Source organism: Oryctolagus cuniculus, chromosome 1, assembly GCF_964237555.1.
Source record: "Oryctolagus cuniculus chromosome 1, mOryCun1.1, whole genome shotgun sequence".
NCBI lineage: Eukaryota > Metazoa > Chordata > Mammalia > Lagomorpha > Leporidae > Oryctolagus > Oryctolagus cuniculus.
Genome location: NC_091432.1, coordinates 110,984,699 through 110,998,475, shown reverse-complemented (window position 1 = coordinate 110,998,475; position 13,777 = coordinate 110,984,699). Strand labels below are relative to the sequence as shown.

At 55.1% G+C, this 13,777-nt stretch overlaps 1 protein-coding gene across 3 annotated transcripts; it reads right to left on the bottom strand.

The window, feature by feature from the left end:
- Positions 1-1,962: 1,962 nt before the first annotated feature.
- On the bottom strand, positions 1,963-4,558 carry LOC100343104 (serine/threonine-protein kinase MARK2). Of its 3 annotated transcripts, XM_002722727.5 has the most exons (4): positions 2,811-4,549; positions 2,660-2,722; positions 2,499-2,561; positions 1,963-2,400 (listed from the first exon to the last, which is right to left on the bottom strand). In XM_002722727.5, exons 1-4 carry the CDS (start codon positions 3,904-3,906, stop codon positions 2,072-2,074), a joined length of 1,551 nt encoding a protein of 516 aa, XP_002722773.1. In that variant the 5' UTR covers positions 3,907-4,549; the 3' UTR covers positions 1,963-2,071. The 3 variants fall into 3 exon arrangements, with proteins under 3 accessions (XP_002722773.1, XP_008248733.1, XP_008248735.1); XM_008250511.4 differs by lacking the exon at positions 2,499-2,561 and having other exon boundaries at positions 2,811-4,558; XM_008250513.4 differs by lacking the exon at positions 2,660-2,722 and having other exon boundaries at positions 2,811-4,554.
- Positions 4,559-13,777: the final 9,219 nt, after the last annotated feature.

Genomic DNA, 13,777 nt, shown 5'->3' with positions numbered 1-13,777 from the left:
TCCCACCATCAGAAGGTCCTGTGGGAACCGCAGGTCCTGCTGGCAGGTGTGTGTCCTGCCCCAAGGCCCACTGCACAACGACAATGTCCCATGGACCAGGCTCAAGAACTATCCGCTTCAGGACAGGACTCGGCTCCTGCTGTGACATCTGGGACCTTCCCGCACCTGTCCCGGGCAGACCTTCCCCGCCTGCACTTGGAGCCCTCGTGTTCGGTGTTTGCTGCAGACACTGGGCCACCTCTGGGGCTCTGCAAGTGCTCGTTCCTCCCTGGGCTGCCCACAGGCCAGCTTCACCAAGGCAGAAGCTGCGAGCTCCATCTGGGTCTCGCAGGTGGGTGTCAGGGACCCAGGCCGTGGGCCGTCCCCTGCTGCTCCCAGAGCGCACACCTGCAGGAAGCTGGAGTTGAAATGCTGCCGGCTCTGAAACGCAGACACTGGCGCATGCATGCTGCTTCCCGAGAGCGGTCCCCACACCTGCCCCAAGCCCCGCACCTCTGTGGCATTGTTGGAACCGTCATGAGCTCTACTTGAAGGAAGCACTCTTCTGCCCTTGAATCTTTGAACAGTCAGGCCAGGCAAAGACGAGGACATCCATTACAACGCCAGCATCCCACGTGGGACTCTCACACGGCGGGATTTCTTAAAGTCTCTGGAGGGGCAGCGTTGTGACACAGCTGTCAGTGCTGCCGCCTGGGACACCGCATCCCACATGGGTGCAGCTTTGGGCCCTGCTGCTCCACTTCTGATCCTGCTCCCTGCTCACGTGCTGGGAACGCAGCAGAAGATGGCCCAAGTGTTAGTGCCGCTGAGGAGTCCTCAGCCACGCTCGCAGCCCTGGGACACAGGGCTGCAGGGCAGAGGGACAGAGACACAGCACAGCCAGACCTGCTGTTCTCAGGGATCCTTACCACAGCCCAGTGGGGGCCAGGCACCCTGATCAGAGCACGTGTGTATGCGTGTCTGTGTACACCGTGCATCATGTCTGTGCCTGTGTGCGTGTGCATGTGTATGTGTGTGCGTGTGCATCAGGTGTGTCTGTGTATGTGTGTGTGTGTCTGTGCGTATCGCTCATCATGTCTGTGCCTGTGTGCATGTGTGAGTGTGCATCATGTGTATGTGTGTGCGTGTGCATCATGTGTATCTGGTGTATGTGTCTGTGCGTATCGCTCATCATGTCTATGCCTGTGTGCATGCATGCATCATGTGTGTGTCCATGTGTGCGAATGTGTACCATTCATTATGTCTGTGCATGTGTGTGTATGCTGAAACCTGCTAGCTAATGACTGGATTCGAGGATTAGGACCAAGCCCGAAGCCCGGTGGACCTGGTCGGGGGCTGAGGTGACAGAGCCACGTTGGGGTGGCCTGGGGCAGCGTTGATCTCTCAGGGATGGGGGCAGCATTGATCTTTCAGGGATGGGGGTGGCTTGGGGCAGGGTTGATCTCTCAGGGAGGGGGGTGCCTGGGGCTTCTGGAGCCGGGCCGGGCCAGGGCCTGCAGAGCTGCTCCCAGCCTCGCAGAGGCCGCCTCCCCTGGCCTTCTCCACTGCTCATCAGGCAGGGCGGCCCGGGCTTCTGTCCTGAGAGGGCCCTGAGCCCTGGCAGTCTCCTCCAAGTCCGCCTCCCCAGGCCCCTGCACACACTGTCACTCTCACTCTAGGGGTGGGGTGGGACGTGGCTGGGAGGCAGGGGAGCCCCGCTGGGCGCTGACCGGGCTGTGGCCTCCAGAAATACTGAGGATTTCTCCTCACATTGTCACAGGGAACGCCCATGACAGCCAGCAGCGTCCAGGCTGCCTCTGAGATCCTCCCCTGCTCATGAACAGAAATCCTAAACGCACGAGACCCACTGCGTGCCGACCACTGCGCCTGGCCAGTTTGGTCTTTCCGTGAGAGCCACCCGCCCATACCTCCATCACCTCCCCACGGTGCACACAGGGACCCAAACAGCACACGGGACCAAAGCCACGCACAAAGGTGAAGTTTATTCATGAGAAGCATTTGCAAATGCTCACGAAAAACATTCAGTCAGCTCAGCCTGCGCATTGCTCCTGGTGACAGGGGCGGAGCAAGGCTACTTGGGGGCCACTCTGTGGCAGCAGTGACCAGAACTGCTCCCTCGGGACGGCAGGATGCAGCATGCCCTCAGCAGGAACCGGAGGATCCTCCTGCCGACCCCGCGCCGGCCCTGCCTCTTGCCCTGGGCGCTGGCTGTGGTGTCAGCGGTGGCAGCGGTGGCAGCGGTGGCTGCGGTCCCAGCCCCCTCAGGCTCACGGGCAGCTGCGGCGGCTTCTGGCTCTGCGAGGTCCACACGGTTCCTGGCACTGGGGCTGGAGGGCGACGCCTTGGAGGCTGGCTCGGGGGCTGCGCTGGGAGCACGGCTCCTCTCCTGCTGTGGCTGGCCTGGTAGGTGAGTCAAGAAGGGGTCACCAAGGGGGCCTAGGGCTCAGCCAAAGAGTACCCGAGAAGGCTGGGGCTGGGAGGGAGAGGGGAAGACTCACTGGAGGGCTCGGCGGAGTCGGGGGCTGCACTGGGAGCAGGGCTCCTCTCCTGCTGTGGCTGGCCTGGTAGGAGAGTCAAAAGTGGGGTCACCTCGGGGCCTTGGGCTCAGCTCCTGGAGGCCCCAAAGTGGCAGGGGATGTGGGGAGTGGGCAAGACTCACTGGAGGGCTCGGCGGAGTCGGGGGCGGCGCTGGGAGCAGGGCTCCTCTCCTGCTGTGGTTGGCCTGGTAGGAGAGAGTCAAGAGTGGGGTCACCTTGGGGCCTTGGGCTCAGCTCCTGGAGGCCCCGAGGCAGGGGTAGGGCTAGACTCACTGGAGGCCTCGGAGGAGTCGCTTTGTGCGGAGGAAATGCAGCCAACAGCCATGCTGTCAGGGGACACGGACACCAGAGCCAAGCCGTCGTCCTCTATGGGGGGGCGCTTGCTGCTCTGTGAGGACTCGGGCAGGGACGCAGGGTCCTGGGGCTGAGGGCCTGGTGTCCCCTCGGTCCCCGTGCCTGGCAGCAGCCCGAGGCCCGCCAGGTACTCCCTGGCCTCTGGGTCCTGGGGAACGCCCAGGGGCTGCAGCAGGGTGACCGCATCCTCCTCGTGCCCCTGGGCGGCTTCTCGGCCGGGGCTGAACCACCAGTGGGTCCTGGCATCCTCCGCACTGGGCCTCCCCGAGGCGTCGACGGAGAGCAGCCACGCCAGCAGTTCCTGCAGGGCCGGGCTGATGCCACGTGGCACCACGTAGACGCCGCACAGCACCCGGTCCTGCAGCACCTTGTCCGTGTCCTTGCCAGGGAAGGGCAGTGTGGCCTCCAGCATGGCAAACAGCACCACCCCCAGACTCCACACGTCGGCCTTGAAAGCGTCGTAGTCCTCCTCGAGGAAAACCTCTGGTGCACAGTACTCGGGGGTCCCCCAGAAGCCCCTTACCAGCGTGCCCCGCTCCAGCCGCAGGCTCAGCCCGAAGTCCGCCAGCTTGATGGTCATGTGCTCATCCAGCAGCAGGTTGCCCAGCTTGAGGTCCCGGTGCGCCACGCGCTGGCCATGGCAGTAGCTGACGGCGGCCAGCGCCTGGCCAAACAGGGCCCTGGCCTCGTCCTCGGCCAGGCCGCCCTGCCACAGCACGTAGTGCTGGAGCGAGCCCCTGGTCGCCAGCTCCATGACCAGGAACAGGTGCTTCCTCGTGTGCCGCTCCTCCAGCAGCCGCACGATGTTGTCGTGCCGCAGGCTCCTCAGGATGGCTGCTTCCCCATGCGCAGACAGCGGGCTGCTGGGAGAGGCGTCTTGCAGGATCTTTACGGCCACGTACTTGCCCGACGCCAGGTGCCGGGCCAGCTTCACCAGGCCGAAGCCGCCCTGGCCGAGCATGCCCACGAAGTGGTACCCGTCCAGAGGAGGATGGACGTCCAAGGTACCTTCCATGCCGCCGGTCACCTAACTACGCTCTCTCGACTCCCTAACCCGCTCGACACACGCTAGCTAATCACCGACCCTCACTGCACTGCCTACAACACAAAGGGACCACGGGGGCCTGACTGCCCAGCTGACTAAGACACAGCACCAGCTACTCTCACTGCTCTAGAGGCGAAGCCGCAAGACTACCTCAATAAAGGAGAAAACAACAAAGAGGAAAAGCCACTAAATCCTCGAACACTGATACTTCTGAGCGTGCTAGCTGACTAGAGTGGGGGAAGCAAAAATAAAGAAAACTGCAAAAAAAAGGCCAAATGGGCAAAACAACAACGAGGAGGAAAACAACAAACTAAACAAAATGGGAAAAAGCAAAAACCAAACAGACCCAGAAACAAACAACCAAGAAAACGCACAAGCAACACCAACGAGCGCAAAGGCTGGTTAGATGGGTCCTAGTTACACAGATCACAAAAGCGTGCTCTCTGGGTAAGGCGGACGAAAACCCAGGCCCCGCAGCGGCCATATATACTTTTTGGGGGCTCACCTCACATAGTGGCGCCTTATGAAGTCAGAGCGAGAAACGGACCAATCCCAGCCCAGCCAGGGACTCTGTAATAATACGACTTTCCTAACAGTGAGGCATTATGAAGTCAGAGCAAGAAATTGACCAATCACGGCTGCAGATAATTCACGGGGGGTTTCGCAGGAATTTTATAATTAAATTAAAAAGATACCCTAAAAGCTTTTGCCTTTGATGGGTGATAGGGATTGATACTTCATTTTTGAGAAATTCAAACAAGTATGGTGCTTGGGTGGTCTGGTCTTGTCTAGTGTAAAAGGTGATAGTAATTTGTGTCTTTTGAAGACCTCCTAGTGTCTCCACTTAGTATATCCCCTCCTTTGCCTTTACCCTCTGAGTGATGGGTCTCTGAGTGATGGAACAACTTCTCTGGCCTCGGTAAACTCAACACGTGTTCTGTTGCCCAAGACACCGTGGCCAGGTACACTGTCCGCATCTCCAGAGCTGAGAGGAAGGTGGCTTTGTCACCCTTTCCCCCTAAGTCATGGTCAGATTTCTCGGCAGAAACCCCGGAAGCCCAGAAGGCAGTGCGGTCCGTGCAGTCCAAACAGGGAAGGCCCAGTCAGTGGCAGCCGAGAAAGCTACATCCTCCGAGACTGTCCTCCGCCTGGTAGGGAGGACTCGAGGCTCTGCCAGGCACTTGGGGTTCTGGGCTCCTGTCACAACAACAGCCAAAACTCCTGGCTCCCGCCTTCAGCCTGGCCTAGTCCTGGAGGTCATTTGTGGGCTGTAGCAGAGCAGGGAGGAGTTCCCCCCTCCCTCACTAGCACTCTCTTTTCCCCTCTTCACGCTCACACAAATAGAATACAACTTAGAAAGAAAAAAGAAATGAGACTCCCTGCTTCAACTCCTCAGGACCTGCACAGCCCAGAAACGACGAGACTTGGCCGCATCACAGCCTCGGATCTGTCTCCTTGGGACAGCCTCGTGCTGAGCCCTCAGGACCAGTGTTTCTCCCGAGGAAGCCACAACCTCCTCTCAGGTAGGAAATGAGCCCGGGAACCCCCAGGTGGAGCGGTGTCTCCTGCAGTTCTTGAGGAGCCCCCAGGGCCCAGCACAGCCGTGGGCCCAGGAACACGTGATGGTCCCTCTGCACCGACTGCCCAAGCCCTCTTGGGAGAGGAACCCTCCCTGGGGAGATGACCCCTCCTCCGGTTGCCCAGGGACATTGCACGGTGTGATTTCTCTGTGATTTCCTGCAGTGCTGGTCACCTCCTCAAGGCTGGGAGGAAAGAAACAGCACCCCACGAATTCTCACTACAGTTTTATTAAATAAGCTGAAAAAAACAATAGAGTATGAGGACTTTGGGGACTGTTTTGCATAGAGCTTAGGTAAAGCCTATCTCACTTAAAAGTTTTGTCTTTTCTTTAGTTCATTTTTGTTTGTTTTTACTGAGTTGAAAGGCAGTTTACAGAGAAGCAGAGAGAGAGAGAGAGAGAGAGAGAGAGAGAGAAGAGAGATAGCAATCGTCCATCCATGGTTCACCTGCCACACCCCACACAAATGGCTACCATGGCTGGACTAGGCCTGTCTGAAGACAGGCACCCAAACTCCATCCAGGTCTCCCCTGCAGGTGGCAATGCCTCAGCTAATTGGACCATCTTCCTCTGCCTTTCCAGGCACATTAGCAGGGAGCTGGATCAGAAGCAGAGCAGCCGGGACACAAAGCAGCCTCCCAATATGGGATGCCAGTGTCACAGGCGGCAGCTTTACTGCTGTGCCACAGTGCTGGTGCCCAGGCTTCTTTAAGATTTATTTATTTGAGAGATCAACGGACAGAGTTTGATCTTCTATCCTCTGCTCACTCCCCATATGGCCACAATGGCTAAGGTGGGCTGGTTTCAAGCCAGGAGCCTGTGGGGCTGGCACTGTGGTGTAATGGGTTAAGCCAGTGGTGCAGTGCTGGCATCCATATGGGTGCTGGTTTGAGTCTCAGCTGCTTCACCCCCGATCCAGCTCCCTGCTGATGGGCCTGGGAAAGCTTCTGAAGATGACCCAAATGTTTAGGCCGCTTCTCCCATGCTGTAGACCCAAAAATCTCCTGTTCCAGGCTTTAGGCTGGCACAGCCTTAGCCACTGTAGCTATTTGGGATGTGAATCTGCAGATGGAAGATTCTCTCTCTCTCTCTCTCTCTCTCTCTCTCTCTCCCTCTCCCTCACCATTCTCTCTTTGTGTGTCCCTGTCCTTCTGTGTCTTTATCCCTATTTCTGTAACTCTGCCTTTCAAATAAATAAGATTTGAAAAAGTTAATTAAAAAGCCTAGAACTCTACCCAGGTCTCCCACAGGGGTGGCAGGTGCCCATTTTTTTTTTTTATTTTTTACTTTTATTTATTTATTTATTTATTTATTTTTTTGACAGGCAGAGTGGACAGTGAGAGAGAGAGAGACAGAGAGAAAGGTCTTCCTTTGCCATTGATTCACCCTCCAATGGTCATCACGGCTGGCACACTGTGACCGGCGCACTGCGACCGGCGCACTGCGCTGATCCGATGGCAGGAGCCAGGTACTTATCCTGGTCTCCCATGGGGTTCAGGGCTCAAGGACTTGGGCCATCCTCCACTGCACTCCCTGGCCACAGCAGAGAGCTGGCCTGGAAGAGGGGCAACAGGGACAGAATCCGGCGCCCCGACCGGGACTAGAACCCGGTGTGCCGGCGCCGCAAGGCGGAGGATTAGCCTAGTGAGCCACGGCGCCGGCCTAGGTGCCCATGTTTGGACCATCTTCCGCTGGTTTCTCAGGTATGTTAGCAGGGAGCTGGCTCAGAGCCAGGGCTTGAACAGGCACTTCAACTATGGGATGTAGGCATCATTAGCCGTGACTTAGCCCGCTGTGCCATACACCAGCTCCCAAGAACCAAGGTTTCTTTCTTGCTCCCAATCTGATATTAGCCAAGTAAAGGAGTTTTCTCGTCCTCAGAGAGGTGTCACAGACTTTTTGTCACACTTGGTGTCACTGGGTGCGGTGATAAATAATCTGCTCGTGTGTTGAATGTGTTTTATGAACTATTGGAAGCCCTCGTGCCCTGCTAAAGTCTGCTGGGGACCATGTGCTAATGGGGCAGACGTGCAGAACCAGTGACAGCCAGGTTACTCATCACCAGAGGGAGTCTACACAATGTCGCTTTAGCGGGGCAGCCAGACACGAAACCCCACCCTCACCCGTGGCCAGGAAGGGCAGGGGACACAGGCACAGCCCCTGGGTGGCAACCCCTGGTCACAGTGCCTGAGCTGGATGAGCTCATAATGCAGGTGGCGTCCGTGCCAGGAAGAGTTCTCTCTCCTGGAGGGCTTCCAGTGGGGGCTGTGAATGCCAGGATGGTGGGAGCCCTCTCTCCTGGGAAGACAGCCTGTGTCTGAGATGGAGTCCAAGGGACAGAGAGGTGAGAGAAGGGGCTGGGGGCGGGGCAGAGAGAGAGGGGGAATGAATGAATGGGGCTGATCCTGTCCTGGAGATCTGGATCCCAGTTCTAATGCAGGTTTACCATGGCACCCTCAGATCCCATGAGATCCCCCAGTGTCTGCGTATCTTTTCCAGCTCACATTTTCTAAGTTGAGGCTGCCTTCTCCCTTGGCTCAGCACTGGGGGTGGGTTCCCCCATGTGTCTGCGTGGTGCAAAATCCTTTCCAATGGCCACACAGGATCTCACCCTGAGTGCCACCCAGCCTGCTTCTTCCTTCTACTGCTGACGGGCAATCCCGGTGTCTTCCTGTGGGGGCGCTGTGCACAGGCTGAGGTGAGGATTCTGTCCCAGTCCCCGTGCTCAGGGCAGCACCCCCCCCCCCAGGGCCGGGACACAGGCCTAACCGGAAAGGAGGCCCCCAGCACCCCACAGCGGCCAGAAGGCGCACACTCCGGTTCTCCCCAAGCTCTCACAGGCACTTGGTTTCCTCAGTCCCTGTCCCTTGAGCCATTCTAGTAATGGGGGCCGGGGGGTGGGGGAGTGCGGAGTAAATGACAGTTGGGGAGGCTGATGACTCACTTCGAGAGAAGCCTTCCCCCCACCACATGCACACACAGAGTCCCACAAAGGAGGGGCCTTTCTTCCCTATCACTTTTTGAAAAATATTTATTGATTTATTTCAACAGCAGAGCTCGGTGTTGCAACAGAGCTGTCAGTGTCCTATCCAACATCTCCTGTGTCGTCAAGGGAGAACACGACCCCATTCCCCTGAGGGCCATGCACCTGACCTCATGGGGTATGGGATCCACCTGCTCTTCAGCACAACAGCTGTATCTGGAGGGGAGCAGTATGTCCATGCTGCTTTGTTCCCGGCCCACCCAGTGTGAAGCCCGGCTTCAATAGGGGATACAGGCAGGCCATGTGCCTGGAATTCTCTGTGAGGTGTTCCGGTCGGTAGGGCCCTTGGTAGCACCCAATCCTTCCAAACCCCATGTTCGCACCTTGACCGTCTATGGCCACCCGCACAAACCTGGGGGAGCTGAATTGATGGCTGGAGGCCTCCTCAAGAAGACAGGACCCCCTGCCCCCACCTCAAGGAAATTGTGGCATGTGGCCCTTCCTCCACCCCTGGTCAGTTTCTCTTCCAAGTTCCTGAGAAGGGGAGGCAGGGCTTAGTGAATGACCATATTTCTAGATGGGAGGTTACAGGCATGCTCCCCCAAGATGGTCACAGCTCTTTTGCTGCTCTGAACTCTCCTGGCACAGAACTGGGGCTGTGGGGCTTCTGCTTGAGCAGGTGGTCACGTCATACTCCTGTGCCTCTGGAAAGTTACATGGTTATCAGGACCACCCCCTGAGTGACCAATGCCTTAGAGCTGTCCTAAAGGGACAGGGCTCTGAGCTGTGTGCAGGGCAGAAAAGCAAACACACCTCTGGTAAAGGACTATTATCCAAAACACACAAAGAGCGCTTCAAACTCAATAATAACAAAACAAGAAACCCAGTTTAAGAATAGGCCAAAGACCTTAGGAAAGAAGATATATGGATGGTGACCAGTCACACATCACAATGCCCACACCACATGGCTTCAGGGAACTTCAAATTAAGTCAATAGTGCGATACCACTCCATGCCTATTAGAATGACCAGAGCCAAACCATGGAGACCACCAAAGGTTAATAAGTACGTGGCCCAACTGGAAGTCTCACTCACTGCCGGTGGGAATGTGAATGGGTGCAGCCGCTTCGGAAGACAGTTTGATGACTTCTTACAAAATCAAACATCCCCTCATCATCCATATAAAGCAGTCATCTTGCTCGTTTGTATTTACACAAATGAATTGAAAACTTATGTCTATACAAATACTCAAGAATGTTCATAACAGCTTTATTCAGAATTGTACAAACTTGGGAACACCCAAGGTGTCTTCCAACAGGTGAATGGAGAGTGAACTGGTAGACCCAAACAGTGGGAGATTATTCAGCCCTGAAAAAGTCATGGGCTAGCAATGACATGGAGAGAACTTGAATCCATATTGCTCTGCCAGAGAACGCAATGTGAAATCTGAGAATCAGGTGGCATACTGTGACTTCAACCGTAAGACGTTCTGGGAGAGACATGGTAAAAAGATCTGAGGTTGCCAGGAGTTTAGGGTGAGGAGGGGAGGAGCAGGCAGAGTGCCGAGGCTTTGGGGCAGTGAACGATCCTGTACGATTCTATAATGGTAGACGGATGTCATTATGCACTTGACCAGACCGTGGACTGGACAACGCATCCCCAGTGAACCACAATGTAAGCCTTGGACTCCAGGTAATAACAACTGGTCAATACTGGTGTATCACTTATTTACAGACATAAACACCCAAACTTAAACTCAACTCGTCAATAGTACTAATAATAAGTATCAGTGGGCAGGACACATTCAGAATAGCTCTATTTTCTAGTTGAGACCATGACTTGCAAATCTGTTGTTTGGCTGAACTCTTCTTATTCTTCTGGTTCCTTCTTGTCTAAAGTAAATCGATTTGATTCAACTGCATGTGGCCAGCATTCCCTTTATGAAGCCAAAAGTGGTTATGAAGTCACATGTGATACAGGCTTTTCTTTCTTTCTTTCTTTTTTTGAAGATTATTTATTTATTTGAAAGACAGAATTACAGAGAGACAGAGAAATTTCTTCCATCTGCTGGTTCACTCCCTAAATGGCTGCAACGGCTGGAGCTGGACCGATCCTAAGCTAGGAACCAGGAACTTCTTCCAGGGTACAGAGTGGGTACAGGGGCCCAGAGACTTGGCCATCTGCTGCTTTCCCAGGCACATTAGCAGGGAGCTGGACTGGAAGTGGAGCAGCAGGGACTCAAACCAGCACCAGTGTAGGATGCCGGCATTTCTGCGTGGCAGCTTTCCCCACCACACCACAGCACTGGCCCTGGGATAGAGAGGTTTCTCTAAGATGTTCCTTCTATGGCCAGATCCAGAACATTACATATAATCCTTTTACTTTGGCAAAGGATGCCATCACTATGCACTCAGGCCGTGTCTCCTACCAAGTTCTGTGTGTTATGGAGGGCATGTGACACAAAACGTGCTTCTGAATTCTTGACCAAAATTCTGTGCCGTTCCTCTTTATATTACCAATCACACTGGTGTCACTGTCATACACTTGCCCTTGACAATCTTTTAAATCAAATTATAAGTAGGATCTTTTTTAGATTTATTTATTTATTCAAAAGGCAGAGTGACAGAGAAGGAGAGAGGGAGAGGAGCCAGGAACTTCTCTGGGTCTCCCACTTGGGTGGCAGGGGCCAAGCAGTTGGGCCATCTTCAGTGACTTCCTAGGCACATTAGCAGGGAGCCCGATCAGATGTGAGCTGGTGCCCCACCATGGCTTAACTTGCTGCCTTGCAGGTTCACACAGGCCTGCAAATAGTTTCTTCTCTCGATTCTTTCCTTAAGTCAAAACAGGGCTGAGACCAGTTAAATATGCATGCAAGCTGCATCTAGATCTACATAGTTACAAATTTTTAGAAATATGAATCAATATTGCAAAATGTTCTTCAGCTACTACTGTAAATACATTGATTTCTTCTTATTTTTTTTAAAGAGATTTATTTGAAAGTCAGAGTTACACAGAGAGAGAAGGAGAGGCAGAGAGAGAGGTCTTCCATCCACTGGTTCACTCCCCAATTGGCTGCAACCACCAGAGCTGTGCTGATCTGAAGCCAGGAACCAGGAGCTTCCTCCAGGTCTTGCATGTGGGCGCAGGGACCCAAGGACTTAGGCCATCTTCTATTGCTTTCCCAGGCCACAGCAGAGAGCTGGATCAGAAGTGGAGTGGCCGGGACATGAACTGGCGCCCATATGGGATGCCAGCGTTGCAGGTGGTGGCTTCACTTGCTACGCCACAGCGTCAGCTCCTCCTCCTCCTCTTCTTCTTTTTTAATGTTTATTTATCCTTGTCTACTTGAGAGGCAGAGAGAGAGATCTTTATCTCTCTCAGATCTATCCCAGCTGCTCCACTCCCTGCTAATGCACCTGGGAAAGCAGCAGAAGATGGGCCAAGTGCTGGGCCCGTGCATGCATGTGGGAGCCCTGGAAGAAGCTCCAGGCTCCTGGCTTCAGCCTGGCCCAGCCCTGGCTGTTGCAGCCATCTGGGGAGTGAACCAGCAGATGGAAGCCCTCTCTCTTTGTGTCTCTCCCTCACTCTCTGTAACTCTACCTTTCAAATAAATGAATAAATCTTAAAAAAAAAAAAAAAGGAAAGAAAGAAAGAAAAGAAAAAAAATCTAAGTCTAAAAACCGTGGCAGTGATGCAGATTTTACTGAATGCCTGGTGGGCAGGCGAAAGGGAAGGTGACAGTGCACGCATCAGCCCCAGGCAGGACTCCTGAATTAGCCATTCGTTCCTGGTTTTGCCCAATCTCTTAATCCTCAACCTCTCTTTTCCTCTAAAACTCCCTCCTGTCCTAGCTGGACTCTCACCAAGCCCCACAAGAGCCCCGCAGTTAGCACCGCAGGGGCAGGTGTGGCAGGTGGAGGCTCCCAGCAGGCTCCGCTTCCTGCCCCTACCTCATCCGCTGTAGGATCACTTCTCTGGGCATTCCGTTGTCTCACGATCGGCCCATTTTCTTCCGAATCTCTGGGCCTCACCCCGGGAAAGTGGTCTGAACTCCCTCCCTGAAGTCAGTTGGAGTTGTCTGTTAGGGCCAGCTGGGCTGCCAGCCAGGGCTCCTGGGAGGCCAGGCCTGTGGCTCTTTCAAAGTGGTGTTAAGATGCCTGTGTCCCATGAGGAAGTGCCTGGGCTCAGTGCCCACTCCAGCTCTTGGCTCCAGCTTCCTGCTAATGTGAACTCAGGAGGCAGCAGTGATGGCTCAAGCAATCAGAAGACCTGGACTGAGCTCCTGTTCACCTGTGAACATCTGAGGAGTGAACCAGTGGGTGGGCTCCCTCTCTCTCTCTCTCTCTCTCTCTCTCTCTCTCTCTCTCTCTCTCGACTCTCCAAGAGAAAAAGTGTGGCTATGGACTTGCAAAATCCCAGCTCACTCCAAGGGGAGGTCTTGGTCTCCAACTGGTGGAAATTCTCTCGTAGAGGGTCCCACCCACGTGGAGACGGCCTTGGCACGCTTCCTGGTGTGCAGACCTGCTGCTTCTTTGCTCACAGTGCAGACACAGCGAAGCACCAGGGGGCATCCAGGAGCCTGGGGAGCAGCCGCGACCTGAAATTTGCAAGACAGGTTCAGGCTGAAGATAGATTTAGAGATCCACTTGCACAGGGAGAGGAGGCTACGATGGGAACAGGAAGGAGATGGGAAGGGCAATGTCTCGGAAGCCGGGGCAGGGTAGGAAGCTGTCTGTGGCAGCAAGCACGCCAGGCAAGTCAGACTCCTGAGGAGAGGGTAAGGCTCGCGGGATCAGAGTCTGGGAAGGAAGGAGCGCATGTTCCCCAAGATGTGCAACTGGGGGCAGGGGCATGGGCATTTGCCGCCCGGCGTGCCTGCATCCTGTAGTGGAGTGCCTGGTTCAAGTCCTGACGCCGCTGCTTCCGATCTGGCTTCCCGCTAACGTGCACCCTGGGAGGCAGCAGCGGATGGCTTAGGTACTGGTCCTTGCCAACCAGGTGGGGAGACTGGGATTGAGTTCCAGGCTCCCCATGAGCCAGCAGATAGAAGATCTTGCTCTCTCTTTACCTTTCAAATAAAAAATGACTAGTTTTATTAAAAAAAGAAATTGGGGGCGGGTGCCGCGGCTCACCAGGTTAATCCTCCGCCTTGCGGCGCGGCACACCAGGTTCTAGTCCCAGTCAGGGCGCCGGATTCTGTCCCGGTTGCCCCTCTTCCAGGCCAGCTCTCTGCTGTGGCCCGGGAGTGCAGTGGAGGATGGCCCAGGTGCTTGGGCCCTG